Raw genomic sequence first — 22,937 nt, 5'->3', positions numbered from 1 at the left:
TTTTTTTTCAAATGGAGTGGCAGTGCAAATTTTTTTTTATTGGTCATCAAGTTTGTAATGCGTTGTATATTAGGGAGTCGTCATTATTTACGGCCTGAAACTCCGAAATTTCGAGTGCCCCCCCATGCCAACCATGATGAATTTGAGTAACCTCCCTCTCTAACTCTGAAATTTTGACTGATCCCCCACTTAGAAAAGTTAAATACCAATACATGTAATTGTAAAATTTACAAAATACAGCAACAGTAAAGACCTTTCAAATCCTGATGTACCCTGCTAGACTATCATCAGTTATCTCATGATGGTTCAAAAAAGGTGAACCCATCAAAATGAAATTCAAAGTCACAATAAAATAAAGATATAAAAGCTCACGCAGTATCTAACCATATAGTATATTGTTTAATTTGGATGGGTATTATGACAGGGTTTTCACTAGGATATCTGACCGGGCAGAATTTGAAAGTACAGGGCGAGAACACGCGAGAGGCTTAGGGGGAAGTGTCACAGGGGCTTTCCCCTATCTTGCATGGAAATTTTTAAGATATTGATGTCTGCAATGGTGCAGTCTGGTGCAATCTGATGTCTTTTTTTAATTCTTTTACTAAGTGAAACTGTTAGAATACGCCAAGGGGGAGAGCACGAGAGGGGGGGGGGTTCCCCCTCTCGTATTGAAAATTTTGAGAAATTGATATGTTTAATGGTGCAATCTGAGAGGAGTTTCAGTTTATTTTGCACTCGGTAAAACTGTTTGAAAATGACATTGAACACTGATATTTTTTACATTTTTTGCATGATCAGTGTTTGAATCACAATATTCAATAACCAAACAATGACAATACAATTTGTGAAAAACAGTTCTGTTTGCCAGAGACTGAAGACAAATGAATATACAGGAACGGAAAATCTGTGATATTCTTGTGTCATTTCTCCAGCTGCCAGCTTCTAATGAAAAGCCATCTTTATGGTATGTTTAACTGTCAAAATGGTCATTGAACTGAGGTAAATTAAAACATGTTTCTGTGATAATAAAGGATGAATTCACAACAGTTCAGTTCAGTTCAGTTCAGTTTTGTCCTTGATTCTGTGAAAATTTTGAGAAATTGATGTGTGCCATGGTGCAGTGTAGTGCAATCCGAAAGGTATTTTCAATTTGTCTTTAACCAGTAAAACTGTTAGAAGACCCAAGGGGGAGAGCACGAGAGGGATGCCCCCTCTCGCATTGAAAATTATGAGAAATGGATGTGTGCAATGGTGCAATCTGAGATGTGTTTCAATTTATTTCGCACAAAAAATTGAGTAAGTACCCCACCCCCCTTCTTCCTCTCCACATTTTGAAGTTTTCAATTTTTTTAGTGACCCCCTCCCCCCTCACATTCCTCCGAATACATGGCGAGACACCGGTGAATCGATAGTGCTCAGTCCCTGGTAAACCAGTTTGTTGAATGAGTGATTCGTCTTAATGGTGTCTTAACACTAATTTATTGACTCCTGTCTTGTGTTTTAAATTTTCACAATTTACAGAAGTCAAATAGTCCCCTTTAGATAGTGCCTATGCCATTGAGATATTGCAACAGAAATCCTGAAATATGATTTCTTGGGTCAGAAAAGGGAAGGAAAACATTGAGTGCACTGAGGTGTAAAGTAGACCTATGTAGTGCATGCTTATATCATAAGTGCTGGGGAAAAAAACATAAGAATTGCTTGTGGTAAAAACATTTGCGCCGCCTATGGCGGCGCGCCGGCAAAGAATACATGAGAATAAGGTTTCCAAATTTTGCTAATTTCTGGTGCATTGTGACAATTTTTTTCACTTCTGTCTGTTATGACAATTTTTTTTTTCTCAGGCCATGACAGAATCAATTTTTTTTTCTTCTATCTCATCTGGTGACGAATTTTTTTTCTCAAAATCCTCCATACTCCCCCCCAGAAATCAAATGGTTCTCCCCTTATAAGTTGATAACTTTACAAAAGAAGACATTTTAACAACTAAAGATCATGCAAATTGTGCATGGTTTGTAAACTGGTGGTCCCTCTGTTTTCCAAGGTGTGGAGAACCCTGTAATATCATTCTGAAGTCAAGCACTGTCATCCCTCAAAACATGTCTGACTCCCCTGGCTTTTGTAATAATATTCTCTGTTTGCTGTTTTTATGTACCGGTAGGTTGGCTTTGGGATGAAATGTGAAAAAAAACCCAAACAAAATGTGTGGGTATGAAGTGAGGGCTCTCACAATCGAAGTGCAAGTGTATTTTAGGGTTGAGACTTGCGAAAATCAGTACCAAATTCACCTTGATTGAATGAAGACTTGTGATCAATGTCACTTCTATTTAAACAGCGCGATACGATCTCCACAGAAGTCTACGGTAAACGGCGCAGCCCTGTGTACGAGCATGCATGGAGCTACAGCATCCATCGAAGCTTCACAATTTGTCAAACACAGAAAAAATATGAATGAGGCATTTTGTAATCTTTACATCCTTGAGTTTCTTGAAGTATATAATGTCTGGCTGATTTCAAAAATCGGCGGCTGACTGATCGGGCTGGGATTGCACATTCAAAGTGCTTGTCAAAGTGAAATCGAATGCTATGTGCGACAGGCAGAAATGTTAAAACAGGAGTCATCGCCATGATTAGGTTATTCACTGTCAATTGACCTAGAAACGGACAGACAACACTTTCATGTAAAGCTTTTAAACTTGAGACAAGCCCACTGGGCAATTATCGTTCCATTAATTAATGGCATTATCGAAATCAATGCCATGACACTGTGACACAGGACTGATGAAGTCGTTCAAAATCTCAAGTGTCTCTCGACTCATGCATACGAGCACTATACTGAGATCATTCTTTTTCGAAAAATTATTATCTTATTGTTACAACATTAATATACTTACAAAGTTTAGGCAAGTCTAGCCATGGACGTATTCACGCCCATGGTCTAGCACAGCCTCGGCCAAGCTAAGCCACGTTAGAATATTGGGATCTGAATGAAAGGCATGACGTCACAAAAATGGCGACAGGCGACGATGTGCTCAATTCATCTGGTGTACACGTCAGCAAATCCAAAGAGCTTATTGATAGAATTGATACAGTATAGGTGTAAGATCAAATCAGGATCTGATCCGGTAATGAAATAGACCAGTATTTAACCAAAGGGAAGAAAGACATTAAGTCATAGCGTGCGCAACAATAGCTATAGTAACACTGTAAATACAGCTATGCCTGACTCGACGATGAGCGTAATTGACGTCTTTCTTCTTTCACAAATATGCAAGAATAAAATCTGTCTGCTTTGCAAGTATTATAATACAAGATAGATACAAAAGTCACAAGAATGCATGGCCCAGAGTAGACTGGTCGCTTTTCTCGGCAGCTGAGTTATTTGCTGGCGTTCATCCTTGGCTGGCATTTATCATTTGGCTTTAAATGCCGTAAAAGTAACCTCGAAAATATTCATTATGCCCAAATATAGCAGATAGCTTATATTGAAATTAGATGCGCGCAGGAATTTTGCACCGGAGAAGCGAACTCCCGTAATGTCGAAGTAGGCTGATGCAGTGTGGATCGTTCATCTGTACAGTTTTTCTTATTCTTTGCATGCTCAAGAAAGCAACAATTAAAATACAGGGAGCATTATTTAGGGAATTTGAATAAATAGTGGTTGTTCCGAGCCACGTTTACATTAGCAAGGGAAAGCAGTCTCTTCATCACGGGGTCACCGAATGGCTATAATTACTTTGAACTCTATTTGAACACAGTCATTCCTCCCAAAATTTCCCAACGTGTAAATGAAGTACGAATCCATCAGTATGGGGACTCAGCTTCGCCGTTGCCAGCGACGCGGAACTGAGAGTTTCACATCGATTTGACAAGTTATTGATTGAGCATGAGAAGTAGAATCTTCGTATGTGTGTGCATTGGCCGTACATTCTGAATATTATTTCTTTCGCTACTGCGCGGTAAGGTGCCGGGATATGAAAGTGCCGCCGTACAGTGACATAATAACTGTGTCAGCTTGGAAATAATGAAGAGATAGGATACTCAGCCTAGAGTTCGTGAAAAGAATTGCATGATAATCATTAAAAGACATCGATCTGTTACGGTGCCTTTCTCCCACGTGGCTAATTTCTTCAAAACCGTATTTTTGAGTAACAATTGCAGTAAACTTTGATTGGTCGTATAATACTTCGCGATTTGTTTGACATCACATTGGTGAAACTTGTTTTAACCATAGACTCTAGAAAATTAGTCTGTTTTCTTAGAAATCTCTGCCTTATTCCTGTCTGCTGGTATGCAAAGTAACCATCTTTATGTTAAGTTGCAGAATTTAAAAAAAAAATTCCGAAGTGTCTCCTCATGTAAGTCCTTGAACCCATACTCGACCCTTGAGATATCGGCAAATGTATCATCATTTACAATCTTGTGATTGGTAGATAATTTGACTTTTTTGGGCAAGACGTAAACACAATTAAATCATTCCATTTTGCAATGTGCATTTATGCTGACCTATGTCTCTTGTCCGGTCAGCCTGATGCTCCCCGAAATGGGAGACTGTAGTCGAACTGTTATGACCTGTGCAAGCTGACGATGAGCAGCGTGCAGCACATCGCATGCTCTTCTCAGAAAGAAGGTTGCTGGTGTCCATGGTTACCATACCGTACAATGTCCAGTCTAGACTGATAATATACTGTCTAGCTGCATAGCTAGTAGCGGCAGGGTTCAGGTGTCCGAATTTAACGTGTTCATCGGGTCGATGGCATATTCAAGCCGAATACCGTGATGTAATATTTTTAGACTTATACTCTCGCCATTGCTGCATTGGTAAGGTTGAAAAAATACACAGAGTCTTTGAGGTCGGCAGTATTGCTCTGTCTTATTAGTCCTTTGTGCCTGTGGGCACAAAGTACTAATGTGATGACGCGGCCTCTGTTGTTGCATACAGTGGGCCGTATGCTGTGGACGCAGGTATCTCAGAAACGCTTCAGTAACTTTTTCTGAAATTTGGTCTGGTGGTCACTTGGGCATGTATCTCAAACGGTCTTTTTTCTTTTTTTGATTGAATCATTTTAAAGTCACTTTTTTAGCTTTTTTCTGAAAACCACTATTTTCAATTTTTCCTCAAAACCACTGATTTGATTATTGTGATATTTGGCATGGGTGTTCGTATAGTTGCAATGCCGTCAGAAATGTTCAAAATTTGGTGATACATGCCTTGTATTATTTTTAAACAATATTTTTATCCATTTTTATTTTATATTTACTTGATTTTGCCTCGCTTTCGTTAAAGCTACCGTCTGCGCATGCGCACAATTCTACGGCAATTCTGAGTTGAAGAATCGAAGCGGACGCCATCTTGTTTCTTGGTGTGGGTACATTTTTTACGTCGTGAACGTTTCACTGTGTGTTTCAATATGTTCTATAGTTATGAGGTTGACAGTGATGCACTTTTGCGGCTGTCGTGTATTTTTGGTACGAAAGGCGCCTTTGATCAACTGAAGAATGATGGCCTCCGTAGGCGATAAACACCAGTACCGGCAGGCATATCAGCTCTACTGAGGAAGCAATCCACTGGCCCGTATAGGTCAGGGGCTCACTTAGGGGAAAACCACATGATTCCGGGGGGGGGGTATGGAGGATTTTGAGAAAAAAAAATGTCACCAGGTCAATAAAAGAAAAAATTAAGCCTGTTAATGGCTTGAGAAAAAAAATTCTCATAACAGACAGAAATAAAAAAGGAATTGTCACAATGCAGTTGAAATGAGCAAAATTTTGGAAACTTCATCCTCATGTATTCTTTGCTGGCATGCTGCCATAGGCAGCGCAAATGTTTTTACCACAAGCAATTCTTATGTTTGTTTTTTTTTTCAGCGCTTACGATATAAGCATTCACTACTTTACACCTCAGTGCACTCGATGTTTCCCTTCCCTTTTCTGACCCAAGAAATCATATTTCAGGATTTCCGTTGCAATATCTCAATGGTATAGGCAATATCTAGATGGGACTATTTGACTTCTGTAAATTGTGAAAATTTAAAACACAAGACAGGAGTCAATAAACTAGTGTTAAAACCAATACATTATTCTCTCAATATAAATATGTTAGAAAGATTACAAGTTGACAATGAAAAATTGAGGAACAACAAATATAAAGAAATACAATGTGTGAGCCTTGTTTCTCTGACCACAAAAGATAACATCCCCCCTGAGAACTTAAAAGGAATTGACTATTTTAAAGAAAAGCAGGTATAGTACTGATCACAGTTGATTTGCCAAAAAAGTGTTCTACAATTGAAAGTTGTATATATTCTAGACTTTCCATTTTCTTTTCATTTGTTGGAATGTAAAATGAATACATAAAACCATCCTGTGATATATGAAACAGTGGCTGAAATTTGAAAATTCACTGCTACTCCATTTGAAAAAAAAATTGATGCAGGTCTGACAGTAGAAATAAAAAAATGCTGTCTCTCTGACAAAAAAAAGTTCCTGCATACCCCCCCCCCCAAATCAATGGGTCTCCCCTTAATATGCGCATGCGCATATAACAAGTTAGCATTGTTTTTGAAAAATCAAACCGACGCCATCTTGTGTCTCGCGTCTGGTGCGAATCTTGAGTTTTTTTGGGTTTTTAGCGTGTATTTGATTCTGTTTTGTAAATATGAAGTTCACAGTGATGGTACTTTTGTTGCTGTCATGTATTTTTTGGCACGAAAACGCTCCTTCGATAGACTGAAGAATCGTGGCCTCCGTACTCGGTACTCCCCACTGGACCCCAGTACCATTGCTCAGCGAGGCAATCCAAAACGGCGGCCCGTACTATAATAATAATAAATAATATATTTTTATTGCTTGCTTGTAATATAGGATTTACATCACATTTGTGGCAATAAAAGTGTGATACAAAAATAAGTTAAAATTTTCTTCAATAAAGATAAAGTATACAGTATAATAATAGTAGCTAATAATAAATATAACTAGGTATTTCTTTGTTTATATAAAGTAAAAATATAATCAGCAAGTTGTGATTAAAAGATAACTCTTGTTTTGTTAGTAGAGAAATAAGCTGATTTTCAGTATCGTCGTTTGGGAAATTGATTTTACTGAAAAAGTACTTTCCTTTGGACTTTGTATTTCTGACGACTAATAAAAAGTGTGTTTCATCTTCAATACTGTTGGTGTTACAATACTAATAGCTGGGTGAGAGCGAGGGAACGCTCTGTCCTTCTACCTCCATGTCATAACAAACTAGCGTCGTTTTATGTTGATGTACTGTCCTTTCGACATAGCGATAACTTTTAGTTTTCTGTTGCTTATTTTGGGTAATTTCGACAGTTGTGCATTGATTTTGACATCATTGTTGACTCCGATCGCTAAAGACAGTCTGAGTGTGTGCATGCTTATGTTGACCTAGCCCTTCCTACGATGCTGTGTGTTCCGCTACAGCTAATCGCCCCGCTCACCACAGCCCTGCAAAGACCCGTACGTAGGGTGAGCGGGGCGATAGCTGTAGCGGAACACACAGCATCGTACGCAGGGATGTTGACCGATTTACTAAGGAAGTACGCGCACTTCAGAATCACAGCATAATCCGACATGGTATAAATTTGGCATGATCATCAGATCATACATGATCCGAGATTGCACTTCAGCAAGGTCACGATAACTAATGTTGTTTGTTTCACTGTCGTTTAATACCTATATTTCCACTAAAAGACCATTAGAATTTCATCCTTGCTACTTTGAAATCGTGCACTATGGCATGCATGTAGTTGTCAACATCACTATGCTTGAATGTAGTAGACTCTTACTATGAATATATCGACTGTCACTACATATTGCATATGTGTGGAAGTCACTCCATATCATATCAAAAAATGTAGTATTGCGACGTTTGAGCTGCCAGAAGCCAGAATTTACAGTTACGAGAAAGTTATCTTACATGTAAAACTCAGTTCTACTGTGAACAAAATGCAAGCTATGTTGTATAACTATCGTGAATAGCATAATATTTGTACCTATAACCGTGTCAGAAAATCAGAAGGAAACAACCAGTCAGACAAACTGTGGTCAGGATGATACTGTCCAATTTTAATATTTGTCTCTCGGCACACACCAGATACTCATGACTGTAAAACAACATTTCCATATAATTGTATATTCAGTTTTTATATTTAATTTGCTTTTCACCATATTGTATGTCCTTCCCTGCACTACATAATTCAAAATTAAATATTGTCTTTGGCCTATACATACTTGAGGGGTTAAGCTTATTTAGTCTCACACATATAATTGTATATTCAGTTTTATATTTAATTTGCTTTTCACCATATTGTATGTCCTTCCCTGCACTACATAATTCAAAATTAAATATTGTCTTGGCCCATACATACTTGAGGGTAAGCTTGTTTAGTCTCACACATTAAAGATGCACTGTTGACCTACAGAGTCCAAACTTTTTATCATTGTATTGTAGATAGGTGTACACTCCAAATACTAAGTACAAGTGTGGTGAGTGTAACAAGCAAATGTTTTTAGTCAATGGCCCAAATTTATTTTCTATATGATGGACAATAAATACATGTGTAATCAATGCCAACAGTCCAGTTTAAGTAATTTGGTTTAGATTAGCCATTGGCTAAATTTTCTCCTCTTCTGTATTATATAAGTTCACCGTTTCCTGTTTTAGATATGTTGATCCTATTGAGTCCCATCTCTAATTCTTAATTCACTTTCATATCAGGGTTGTTGATACTTCGAATCCACACTTGAACTTATGCTGGAGCAGTAACCAACCAGTTCAAATAACTTTCATTTATGTCCAAACAATTTGACTTTTTGCCAAATTTCACATTTTATGGCAAATAATAAACAGCAAGGAGATACAAAGGACGTCGGTGCCCCCGGGCCCCATGTTGTCTTATGTATTGTTGACAATACAACCGGCTTAATTTTGAAAGTTAGAAATTTCTCAATGGTGAGTTTTAGTTACACGAGAGAGAGAGAGAGAGAGAGAGAGAGAGAGAGAGAGCCAGTTTGTGAAAGTTACGTATTTACAGGGAAGTTAGCCACTGCGTTTAGTTGAAATATGTTTTCAACATCACCTACGATCGACTAAGTCATTAAGTTGTTATAAACGTAAATGCACAAAATTTCTTTGGCATCTTACATGCCTGTCACAAAGTTAATGTTTATTTCAAGGCTGATACACGATGCATGCATACACCGTCCCTCCACCCACGGAAGGACGGTGATGCATTTTCGTTTTACAGCAAGTGATTCGGTCGCGATGTGTTGCTCGCCGATAGATCGCTTGTTCTAATCATCCAGTCGTTGGCGGCAAAGGGTTTCAGAGCCGGAAACGGCACAATCATTTCCACTACAGACAAACAATGTATGAATGAGATGCAAGGTCGCAGAGCTTTCCGATTATATAGTGTGAAACAAAGGAGACAGTCAAATTTCTAGCTAAGGACTGGTCAATCGCTGACTACACAGAGATTATAGCTATGATTTCTGTGACAATTAATATAATTGACTGTGAGATTGATTCAGTGAACAATATTCAGGGGCTCGTAGACCAAAGTGGCATACTTTATTGAGGTAGGATATCCATCATTGTTAACAAAATGTAAATGGTACAAGCATTCATGACCCCTGATATTCTGATGCAATTGGTCTTTTGAAATGATTATCAAAATTTGTGTACAGAGAAAATAAAAAGCATACTGTAAGTACAAACGTAAAAAAAGAACTTGTCATTTGCTGTTGTCTGATTTCTCAGAGTTTTCTATTGAATCGTTTTTATCCTCAAAAAATCAATCATAGAGAACCAGACAAGTCTACAAAGTACATTTTCCCATGATCTTACTTTATCTGGTGAACAAGCCACTCTAAAATTTCTTCAAAAAAGTTTCTTCTTTCTTTGAAAATTCTCCGGCAAAACCATATAAACAGCATCAGAGTTCACGTGCCTAGGTCGTGAACTGGTTTGACTGAAGTTACATTTATCAGTCGCACACGCTAGTCGTACAATGGTACCAGAAGAAGTATTGCTCGCTTGAGTTGCATGTATTAATAATAAAAAAGATATCTGTGATATTTGAAATGACAAAAAAACACAAAAAGGTTAATGACAAAGACGGAAGTGATGTAACGGGTCATGATCTGTACGCAGATCATTGTGTAAACTCTTTTCGCGCTCAGCCGTTCAACGGTTCACAGAGCTATGCTGCGCCGCGACTGTGTACGGGAGATAGTAAGTTTTTATTCAACGTTGAAAACGACTTTGACTCTCAGTTTTTGTATGCCTGAGCCCGAATTTGATCGGTTCAAGGCGCCCCTCACTCCACGCCCTCACATTCGCTTGCACTTCAATTGTTAGAACCCTCACTTCAAGCCCTCATATTCGCTCGCACTTCGATTGTTAGAACCCTCTTTTCAAGCCCTCACATTCGCTCGCACTTTGATTGTGCTGGCCCTCACTTCAGCCCCGCATTTGTCGATTTCCGTCACCCTTACATACCTCAATAGTGATATTGTTTTGGCAACATATGCAAAAGTTGTGATGTCGTAAACAGTAACATACACAAATGTAAGAGGGTATATACGTGCCTCTGTATTTGGGAACTGGTGTATGTTAGTTGTAAAATGAATTCATTAAGACTTGTCCTGTTCCGCTTCAATTGTTCTAAAATGTCTGATTCAAATAGAATTGCCACGGGGCGTGAAATTACCCATAATCCAAGATGATTTGTACATTTGGAGATTGGATTGTGCATTATGCCATTGCGTGTATTCACCCCATCCAAACCCATAGCAACACAATTAGTGAGTGCACATGCAGGTATAGTCACGGGCATAAGCGTGTAAACATGATTTCGTATTTTAGTTCCGTTTGCCGCTGGAGAACTTACATCCTGATTTAAAAAAAAATAAAAGCCTCAACAAAAATGAGGTATTATTAATACAAAAGAAACAGTCGCATTCTGCTGGTTCACCCAACTGATTATTCTTTCTCTCACACCCGGTCATTCTGCACCGCGGCATGCACGGCAGAGTTCTTACCAGCGCTTATTTACCGCAATTATATATGAAGCGCGTATTCTAAGTGCGGTGGAGAATGATGATGTACGTTACTATGACTGCCGTGTACATGAGCGCGGTGGCTGGAATTGAACGTGCACGCGACGACAGCTGTGCACGCGAGTGCCTCTGAACTGTCGTCTGCTGTCCCGGCCTCAGAAATGTGTACATATACAAGGGTATGCTCATATGAACATGGAACCTGACGATGTGCGTTACAAAAAAGGGGGGACGGGGGGGACAGATACTATTGCCCTCTAAAACGTCCGCAAAAGGTACACAAATTTTTTTATTTTTGCAATGTAACTCACTGACGATAGAAAGTAAAATATAGAATGAAAACAAAGAAAAAAATGTGAAAATGTAACCCTTGACCTGCCAGGCTTGTTCACGTTCAGTACGACCAAAACAGACTGAGTAAAAAGAAATGCACATTTGAAAAAATCTTTCGGGTTCTATTGAAAGGCTTTCACTAAAACTAAAAAAAACACTTACATGTTCTTCTTTGGAATATTATATTGGAAGGTTTTTACTACGAAGAGAAATAAAAAAAAATGTCATTTCTTCTGCGCATGAGTAAACCACATTTGCTATATTAGCGTATTTTGCGACGTTCGAACATCCAAAGTCGCTACCGGATAACGGCAATTTGTAACGCACATAGTCAGGATTAGCGATGCATTTATTCTCTGTCATATTTCGAATATCTACTACATGTCTGTCATTTTCATAACTTGATGTATGCTACGATGCCATTTCAAATTTCATACGTCGTTTTCGCGACGGAATTCGACTCACTTCATCGGTAAATAATGTGGTCCAGAAATAATTTGCATACCCTTGTGTATATATATCATTATGTGAAACGACACAGTGCAGGTCGCGCTAGCGTACGCGTATATATGCGTGTGCTGTTCCGCCGCGGCGTTTAGCATCGAAAGACTACGGGCGATGTGGTCGCTTGTGACGTTCCCGTAGACACGTCTGACCTTGATCTGGTTGTAGCTAAGTCGGCATTTCAATCTGAACGGCATTCTGTCATAAATTTCTTACACAGTTATCATCAAAGTTTGTATTTACATATAAGCTGCTTAATAGTTTATTCAGACTGTCAATTCAGAACAACAGAGTGCCCGTGGTATAGTCAGTCACTGTGATTACACTCACTTGGGAAATATTTACATTGCAAGTGGAAAGTTTGCCTTGTACACACATGTTTCACAGGCCAGGAACATGTACACATGGATTTTGTGGTTTTGATAGATGTAAAAAGATCAAACTTGTTAGGACAAATATGACAATTTCTGATGCATGATCACAAAGACAGAAACACATTTTGGAGAACTGCAAGCTGCATTGCATTAAATGCCCTTTAAAATGCAAAAAGGCAGTTGCCACTGTGAAAGTATAGCTGGGAGCTATTTTCAACAGGTGATTTCAAAATTTTGAAAATTTTTCAGTATTCTATGAGCAGCAATAACATACTTATCACCCTTGTCAGGTTGCGTTTGTAGTTGTACGACTGGCCGACATCAGTGGGCAACCTCATAGGTAAACATTGAAACAAAAAGCCAGTATGCTAACAGTTGGCAACACACTTCTACGTACCTGCCTGTACTAATATGGTCCTTATAGTTCACAAGCCATGCAAAATGGAACATTGATTTAAATTTTGAGCAATCAAGAACTTTTACAGGTTTTAACTGTAGACTAGTATACCGTATAGGCACTTCGACAATACAGTCATTTGTATTCTGTTTTGGTGCATTACAGTGTTTGCAATATGGTTTAACATTTCAAGATTTGAGTCTAAACACAAGCTAGTGTGAGCATTAGTACTGTGCATGTGCCTTCAAAAGCCGAAATTACAACATGGCCAAATACCGGTACATTTTTTATTCTGATGCGACTGTCCTTTTTCAAACTATTTTCTCCCATGATGTTTTGGTCAACATAGGCAGGCAGTATATCATTGGAATTCTATTTAGTTTTACAACAATGAAATGTTGATAATTTTTCAAAATCCACATTTTTCATCAAGAAATAGCCTTAGTATCTTAAAAATCTCATTTTTACAGAATAGTTGTGCTGAAATTTCTGAAAATCAGTAAAATAAAAAAACTGAGAACATACTTTTACTCGGAACTAGCATGGCAATGGTGTAAAGTTTGTATTCTTCAAGGCATCATTTATAAAAAAGCAAAGAGTAGATGGCAAAAACTATGCCCAAAAAGGTCAAAAAAATAAAACCTCAAACAAAATTTATGCATTTCGGACTGTTGCATGAAAGTTTAACTGTGAACGAATTAAAAATATGCATACACCCAGTATGCATAAGGCCTCAATTTTCAGCTCTTGGCCTTTTTGGGACGCACTTTCGTCACATTTGAAATGGCGCCCTCAGTGGTGGAATAATGTCCTCCATTTGTACAAATTGTGTTGCATCATGGCATAATCACATACTGTGAAAATGACCCAAACAGTGCTTGATTTTCAATGAAATTGTTCTTGTTTTCATGAAGGACAATGTGACCCAAACAGTACTTGGTCTGTGTCAGTTTTAAAGTGGGAAGCAAATTAAAGTTCCTTAAATTTTTTGAAGCTCTTCTAATTTCAACAAGAATGACATTAAAAAAATCATATAGGCATTTCCTGTCAGATGACTGCATTGGATCTGTGAAAAACTGCAGGTACTGTCATAGAATGTCATTCATTAAATGCGCCAAGCAATTTACACCACATTGATGTTGCTCTAACTTAGAATACTGCTCCCATTACTAAATATTTGGTCAATTGTAAAGTTTGCATGGTGGCCAGTAAGCACAGTCTTTAGATTGCAGTCTTAAAAGGCCATCTAGTACGTTTAATGTATTGCAAAGAGCGTCCAAAAAAACTTATGTATCTTGCAAAATTTGTCTTACATCCTGATGATAAAAACTTTGAGAAGTGATCATAAAATCAGAAACCAACCAATAGATGTGGTCCTACATAAAAGTCTTGGCTTCACTCAGAATATTACCACACTGGAAAAACAGCAGTGAAGAACATTTTCCATTGTACCCAGTTTGCCCAAAAGAAGTGAAAAATGCAAATAAATGTCTACTTTAAGAGGACTGCATGTTGATCACACTTGAAAATAATTCACATAAATTTAATTTTCATACCATAGGTCAATATTAAAAGCAGTAACAAAGAGAATTACCATGTTATCCATGTTGGCTTTTTTGTGTATGTGTTTTTCTAGTGGCTGTTGGTAGATTTTGAAAAATATTGATATGACAAACAAAAAAATTCATTCAAGTGGCACAATTGTTTATTTCATTTGAAAACCTATATATTCGAACTTTGATATGTTCATACCACAAAATGGATTGTTAGCCTGAATTCTGATAGTTTTAGATATTTCCCATTGTTCCTTAGAAACATGTAATCTGATTGGTGTAATACTGTTATGATAGTTCTAAGAAACATGTAATCTGATTGATGTTTGTAGATGGAACAGCAAATGACAGATGAGAGGAAACAGCTTGCATCCAAAATGCAAGTCATTGACAAAGGAAAACAGAAACTTGACGAGAAGAGAAAAGACATGGAATTCAAACAAACAAGTCCACAAGCAAGCAAGGTAAATCAAGTCTCTACGGTAACTGAATATTTAATGAAATGGAGCTGTAACTATAAATTGTAATATTTTCATCATAACAGATCTGTCTGTCTATTCTTCTCTTTGAAGTACATGTTGAAATACAAATTATCATATACCTTTAGCCACATTCTTGTGTTAACACCATTGGAAAAAATCTTTGCCCAAATAAGGGCAAGAGAGTGCCTTTCAGAACTATCTTCATTCTGTTTACTATGTGTGTTGCTATCAGCAAACATTCCATTTGTAAACAAAGCCAGTATGAGATTTGAATGTCTCCACATTCTGATCAGACGGGCGTCAGTGAAGTTGGTGAAATTGGGTGATATTTCTCAGGTTTTCATTTTTTGCTCACGTGTTTACACACGTGAGCATATATCGCAGCGATGTCTGTCTGTCTGTCTGTCTGTCTGTCTGTCTGTCTGTCTGTCTGTGTGTCTGTCTGTCTGTGTGCTCAATATCTCAAAAACGGCTCATCAGATCAGAATAAAATCTGGTACATAGATTCAGTTTGCAAATGGCAAGAACTGATTAGTTTTTGGTGGGTGTGGCTTGCTTACTTTTTGCTCATTTGCATAATTAATGATTTTAGAAAAAAAGACTATACATTGAGAACGACTGCACACAATTTGATGAGATTTGCTACAAATGTTGATCACATCAAGATATATCAGCTGTGCAAGTTATTAAGGGGTGACGTGAAAGATAATGACTAATTTGCATATTTAATGAAATCTACTAATTAGGCATATATATCTGAATTTACTTGATCAAAATTGACGAAACTTGGTATGCATATTGAGGATACTATGATTTAACAGTACTGAAAGTCAATAAGCATTTTTACTTCATCCAAATCCTAATTTGCATATTTAATGACCTTTTGAAATTAAGGATATATATTTGAATTTACATGACCAAAATTGATGAAACTTGCTATGTACATTAAAGATACTATGATAGAACATTATTAAATGTCATTAAGCATTTTCACTTCAGCCAATTCCTAATTTGCATATTTTATGAACTTTCCTAATTAGGGGTATTTATCTGAATTGACGAGACCACAGTTGACGAAACTGGCTATGTACATTAAAGATACTATGATAGAACATTATGAAAGTCATTAAGCATTTGAACATTAGTTAATTCCTTATTTGCATATTTAATGAACTTTCATAATCAGGGATATTTATCTGTATTGACTAGACCAAGATTTGACGAAACTTGCTGTGTACATAAAGATACTATGATAAGACGTTACTGAAAGTCATTAAGCATTTTTACTTCATCCAGCTCCTAATTTGTATATTTAATGAATTTTTGAAATTAGGGATATATATTTGAATTTACATGACCAAAATTGATGAAACTTGCTATGTACATTAAAGATACTATTATGTAGGCTAACATTATTGAAAGACATAAAGCATTTTTGCTTCAGCCAATTCCTAATTTGTGTATTTAATGAACTTTCCTAATCAGGGATATATTTTTGGATTTATTTGATCAAAGTTGGCATAACATGCTATGTACATTGATGATTATACCAGGTTATACCAATATTGATAGTCATTTCGCACTTAAGTTTTCGTGTCAGCTAATGTATAGTTTGCATACTAATGAGCTTTCAAAGTTTTGAATATAGAGTTTGAAGGATTTGACCAAAGGCAATTACACTTGCTATATAAAGTGGTGATACAATGACAGCAGTCAAAGAAATTAACTATTTCTATTTCAGCTAATTGCGTATTTGAATACTTAATGACCTATTAAGTTAATCTGCGGTGAATATTGTTCATTATGTTGATCATAATACTTTAAATGAAGTGCAAACATGTGGCAAAGGTTCAAATTTACACATAACTTCAATATATAATAAAAACACGTGAGCATTTACAGTTCATATCTGGTAATTTCCAGTGATAACTAAGTATGCTATCGATGACCTCTGTGGTTTTGAAATTTGAAAGTGAACTGAATATAAATCAGATAGAGTGCAATCATGGGATAGATAAACAAAGCCGTCACCTGTCATGCAAAATCATCACAAACTTCAAGGCACAATATTGCTTTCAGTCAAAATTTTTGCTTATGATCACTTCTTGCTGCGGTGGAATTTGATTAACAATAATTTACACCACATAGTTTTTCTCACACCTCGATAAAGTCTTGGTTGTATGGCATACAGGCCATTGCATGCTTTGGCCCTTCTGCTGCACAACCTCAGACCGCAAAACCTGTATCGAGGCTGTAAAGATTGCCCTGCAAGACAATAGATTGATGTTGAATATTGCCCTGTGAAGATGGTATGATGTGTACAGTTTGCAATTTTGTTATTGATAAATGAATGAAGTTCAAACTGAAAGCTCTCAACAATGACATTGGACTTTATGTGATGTAGAATATATTGAAGAGTTCAACACCAAGCCTTTCACATGATTTTGGAAGTCAAAGAAGAAACTGTTGTTATCAGACAGAAGCAAACAAAATTGAATATACACTTAAACAGTCCGGGTTATGTCCATATAGAGGATAGTTGGGAAAAGCCAATGGCGTATCGTATATGTAACGAGGTTAAGGCAAGAACCAATCACATACTGTATATGTAATGACGGTTAAAGGTTAAGTGGGTTCACTTTGAAATGTTATGCTGAGATCGCGATCTGACCTGACAGATCCACCGTGACCGATCGAGTGAGATTGTTGGCTACCTGGAGGTGTCGAGTCAATTTGCGACGTTCTACCGTGTTAAAAACTGTAAGGCTTTCTTCAGGAATAGTTTTCTGAGTTTCTTTACCCTAGACCATGTTCGACAAAGAGTTATTGGACGTTTTTCGTACTCTTTACCAGCTTCTGGTTAACTTCTCGGCGATTTGATTCTGCGCGCGTTTTTCTGAGCGAAGGGTCAATCGTACCGGGAAATGCATGGTGATCGAAGAAATCGTGCTCCATCGTGCTCCGATCATTGACAAGAACAGTTGACCCATCGTTGCAAAGCTTAAAACATTCTCCATGCTACAGATGGAAAGGTTAAATTAAATTTGACCCAAAATAGGTGATATTTGGCGACAAATAACTTCCTGTAAATTTACAAGGGTCAAATCCTGATTTCTAGGAGCGGTACCTGGCCAGGAAAATCATCCAAAGAAGTAATATTCGATGTATTAACCACCAGTGTCAGTCGCCATCTCGACCGTACTGAACATTGTGCATAACATCTACATCTAAAAACTACCTAGTGCTAAAAATAAAGAGTAAAATCTGGCCGAAAGTTCCGAACTCATTACAATCTGCGAGCCAAGGATTGCATGGTTAATTATTCATGATGTTGGCGGCGGCAGGTTCGCTGATTGGTCAATCGTAATATCCTCTCTTTGGACATAGCCCGGACTGTTAAAGTCACAGCTAATTGGGATTGAAGAAAAACAAGAATTTTGGATACAGAAACTGAACTTCATTTTAAGCCGAAGTATTTATTGCATTGCCTGAAATGTTGGTCAGCAGATTTTATATTTTTGTAAGGTATAGTGAGCCCTACCTACCGGTATTAAATACACCCTTCAGTAAATGTTTCTATTATAGACACCCCTCAGTGAAACCTATTTACTGCTATTAAGGACACGCGTCAGTGAAACCTATCTATGAAGGACACCCCTCAGTGAAACCTATCTATGAAGGACACCCCTCAGTGAAACCTTTCTATGAAGGACACCCCTCAGTGAAACATGCAGTGAAATATTTTACGGTAAACATCACCAGGATGGGGCCATACAGGCATGGGGTATATGATAATATTGATATTGTCCTGTTAACTGAATGCCTTGAACATAAATATTTAAATTACAGTGATGCGTTATCTTTTAACTTTGTATTGAGTGTTGCAGCTATACATGTGCTGTTGTCTTGTTCCAGCTGGAGATGTTTCCAAAATATGCCTGTTTTGATAATTTTTATGCTCCCAATTTGAGAAACGAACATACAGTGTGACTTACAACATGTGAAAAAGATTGTTTTGTGGTGCAGTCAGTATACCGGTAGTTCCAAGGCAAGCATTTGTTATTTTCTTGATAATACATTACCTACACAATCTAAAGTGCTTTCTTTCATTGTATTATTGTATGGTCACTTTATGTTTAATTTAAAATTGTTTGTCAGATTTTATTTGACATAATTTTACAGCACCTTCTAGTTGAGCCTAACCTGATTTCATGATGATAATAATGCAATGTTCACAATGCTTTGTTTGTCTTCAATTCCAGGCTGATGTTGAAAAGGCCAAAAAGAAAACAATACAAGCAGGTATGCATGTTTATTTTACACTTATTGTGAGTATGTAGGTGAAATTACCACCGGCTTGTGGTTTTGTTGTAATTTTTGTAACATGATAGGATATAGTTAATAGTTTAATAATAACTTATTGATAATCTGTTTACAAAGCAAATTGCATACACGTTAAAACACTATTGTCCACTGGATTAAAGGGACAAAGTCGCCCATTTTTCATGAATTTTGTTTGATGCAAGATACTTCTTATATTGTTTGACATGTTGAAAGATACTAAATAAATGGGTGACAATGCACATATTCGACCCGGTTTAGAAAAATTAAACGAAACCATCGCAAAAATGAGTTAAAGATCATGGCCATTAATTCAGTTTCGTGATGGTTTCATGTATTGTGTCTAAAACTGGGGTCAAATATATGCATGGTCACCCATTCATTCAGTATCTTTCAACATGTCAAACCAGATATGAACTGAAAGTGCTCACATGTTTCATTATATATTGAAGTTATGTGTAAATTTGAACTTTGGCCACATGTTTGCAACTTCGTTAAAAGTATTATGAACAATATTCACCGCCGATTAACTCTAAGAGGTCATGAAGTATACAAACATGTAATTAGCTGAAATAAAAATATTAAAGTTCTTTGACTGCTGTCATTGTACCACCACTTTATTAGCTCCGCTGTCAGCGACGCGGAGCTTATCAAATAGGTTGATTTTCTCGTCGTCGTCGTCCGTCGTCCGTCGTCGTCCGTCAACAATTGCCTTCTCCTCTGAAACCGCAAGTCCAATTGCTTTGAAATTTTATATGCAGCTCACTTGGGGTGACCTCACTTAAGTTTGTTCAAATCGTGGTGAAATTTGCATATTTGTATTTTTGGGGCATTCTTTGGTGTTTTTGGTAAAAAAATCTTCTTCTCTGGAACCGCTTGTCCGATTGCTTTGAAATTTGATATGCAGTTTACTTAGGGTGACTTCAGTCAGATTTGTTCAAATTGTGGTGAAATTTGCATATTTGTATTTTTGGGGCATTTTTTGGTGTTTTTGGTAAAAAAATCTTCTTCTCTTGAACCGCTTGTCCGATTGCTTTGAAATTTGATATGCAGTTTACTTAGGGTGACTTCAGTCAGATTTGTTCAAATTGTGGTGAAATTTGCATATTTGTATTTTTAAGGCAATTTTTGTCATTTTTGGTAAAAAAATCTTTAAAAATCTTCTTCTTCAAAACTACTAGTCAGATAGCTTTGATATTTGGTACATATGTCCCTAGGGATGATCTATTTCAGATTTGTTCAAATTGTGCAGAAATATGCAAATTTGCATTTTTAAGGCAATTTTTGCCATTTTTGGTCAAAAAATGTATTTCTCTAAAAGTACTGGTCTGATAGTTTTGAAATTTGGTATACAGGTTTCTATAGAGGAACTAAGTAATATATATGGAATTTCTGATGAAATCTGTATTTTTGTATTTTTGGGGCAATTTTTGCCATTTTTGGTCAAAAAATGTGTATTATCAAAAGTACTCATCTGATAGCTTTGAAACTTGGTATACAGGTTCCTACAGATGAACTAAATGATATTTATTGAAATTATGATGAAATCTGCAATTTTGTATTTTTGGGGCAATTTTTGCCACTTTTGGTCAAAAAATGTGTATTTCCAAAACTAGTCATCTGATAGCTTTGCAATTTGGTATACAGGTTCCTACAGATCACCTTAATGATATTTGTGGAAATTATGATGAAATCTGCAATTTTGTAATTTTAGGGCAATTTTTGCCATTTTTGGTCAAAAAATGTGTTTCTCATAAGGTACTGGTCTGATAGCTTTGCAATTTGGTATACAGGTTTCTACAGATGAGCTTAGTAATATATATGGATTTCTGATGAAATCTGTAATTTTGTATTTTTGGGGCAATTTTTGCCATATTTGGTCAAAAAATGTGTATTTCAAAAACTACTCATCTGATAGCTTTGAAATTTAGTATGCAGGTTTCTATAGATGAACTAAATAATATTTATTGAAATTATGATGAAATCTGCAATTTTGAATTTTTGGTTAAAAAATGTGTTTCTCAAAATATACTGTTTTCGTGTCTTGTAAGCCCTTGTGGCTGGGTGAGGCAACCAAGCTGTTTAAGACCACACATGACACTTTAATAAATTGATATAACATAGCATAACATAACTGCTCTAACAGCTTTGAAATTTGGTATACAGGTTTCTATAGATGAACTAAATTTGATCTTTTGAAATTATGATGAAATCTGCACATTTTATTTTTGGGGGCAATTGTTGCCATTTTTGGTCAGAAAATTTTATTCTCCAAAAAATTACTCATGAGATAGCTTTGGTTGACATGTTCTTAGGGATGATCCCATGTGATATATTCAAAGTATGATGAAATCTTCGATTGTGTATTTTTGCAGCTATTTTAGCTACTTTTTTCTGGCCACTGCATTGAGCTATCAAAGATTTCCACCTTCTTCATCAACATGTGTCAAAAATAGTTATTCTCTACATAAACACAGCGGAGCTATATCGGCCGCTAGGTCGCTTGTATAGCAAGTGTAATTACCTTTAGCCAAGTCCTTCAAACCATATATGCCAAACTTTGAAAGCTCATTAGATATGCAAATCATAAATTAGCTGACATGAAAATGTAAAATGGCTTTTGATATTGTTTTAATCTGGTATAATCATCGATGTACATTGCATGTTTTGCCAACTTTGATCAAGTAAACCTCAGTATATATCTGTAATTAGAAAAGATCATCAGATGCAAATTAGGAATTGGCTGAAGAAAAAATGCTTAATGACTTTCAGTAATGTTGTATCATAGTATCTTTAATGTGTATAGCAAGTTTCATCAACTTTGGTCCAGTCAATTCAGATGTATATCCCTAATTAGCAAAGTTCATTAAATATGCAAATTAGGAATTGGCTGAAGTAAAAATGCTTAATGATTTTCAATAATATTGTATCATAGTATCTTCAATATATGTAGCAAGTACTTAAGTTTTGTCAACTTTGGTCAAGTCAATTCAGGTATATATCCATAATTAGCAAAGTTCATTAAATATGCAAATTAGGAATTGGCTGAAGAAAAAATGCTTAATGGCTTTCAATAATATTGTATTATAGTGTCTTTAATTTACATAGCAAGTTTCATCAATTTTGATTTAGTAAATTCAGATAGATATATATCCCTAATTATGAAAATTCATTTAATATGCAAATTAGGAATTGGCTTAAGTAAAAATGCTTTTGACTTTCAATATTGTTATATCATAGTATCTTTGATGTATGCAGCAAGTTTCAACAACTACAATCAAGTTAATTGAGATATACATCCCTAAAATCCCGAAAGTTCGTTAAATATACAAATTCGGAATTGGCTTAAGTAATACTGCTTAATGACTTTCAATAATGTTGTATCATAGTATCTTTAAAGCCCCAATAGCTGCAAATGTTTATAGCAACTTTCATCTACTTTGGTCCAGTCAATTCAAATATATATCCCCAATTAGCAAAGTTCTATAATTATGGAAATTAGGAATGGTGTGAAGTTAAAATGCTTAATGACTTTCAATAATGTTAAATCATAGTATCTTCAATAAACATACCAAGTTTGGTCAATTTTGATCAAGTCAAATCAGATATACTTCCCTAATTAGGAAAGTTCATTAAATATGCAAATTAGCAATTATCTTTTATGTCACCCCTTAATGGTTCCCACTGCTGATACATCTTGGTGTGACCAACATTTGTAGCAAATCTCATCAAATGATCAAAAAGTACTCAAGCTACACCCACCAAAAACTAATCAGTTCTTGCCATTTGCTAACTGAATCTGTGTACCAGATTTGATTCCGATCTGATCAGCTGTTTTTGAGATATCTGACCAACAGACAGACAGACACAC

General features: G+C 36.4%; 2 protein-coding genes across 4 annotated transcripts in view; one reads left to right on the top strand and one right to left on the bottom strand.

Annotated features, from left to right (window-relative positions):
• Positions 1–22,937, top strand: part of LOC139150876 (growth arrest-specific protein 7-like) — a 100,895-nt gene that overhangs the window by 62,950 nt on the left and 15,008 nt on the right. The window contains exons 8-9 of the mRNA XM_070723309.1: positions 14,576–14,707; positions 18,988–19,027. Coding sequence (XP_070579410.1) covers positions 14,576–14,707; positions 18,988–19,027 — 172 coding nt within the window. The remainder of the gene's footprint in view (positions 1–14,575; positions 14,708–18,987; positions 19,028–22,937) is intronic.
• The window catches only part of LOC139150877 (uncharacterized), a 116,606-nt gene that overhangs the window by 84,523 nt on the left and 9,146 nt on the right, over positions 1–22,937 (bottom strand). The window lies entirely within an intron of this gene.

Source organism: Ptychodera flava, chromosome 15 (assembly GCF_041260155.1).
Source record: "Ptychodera flava strain L36383 chromosome 15, AS_Pfla_20210202, whole genome shotgun sequence".
NCBI classification, from domain to species: Eukaryota; Metazoa; Hemichordata; class Enteropneusta; family Ptychoderidae; genus Ptychodera; species Ptychodera flava.
The sequence above is the reverse complement of the archived record's forward strand: the minus strand, read 5'-3'. Positions and strand labels throughout refer to the sequence as shown.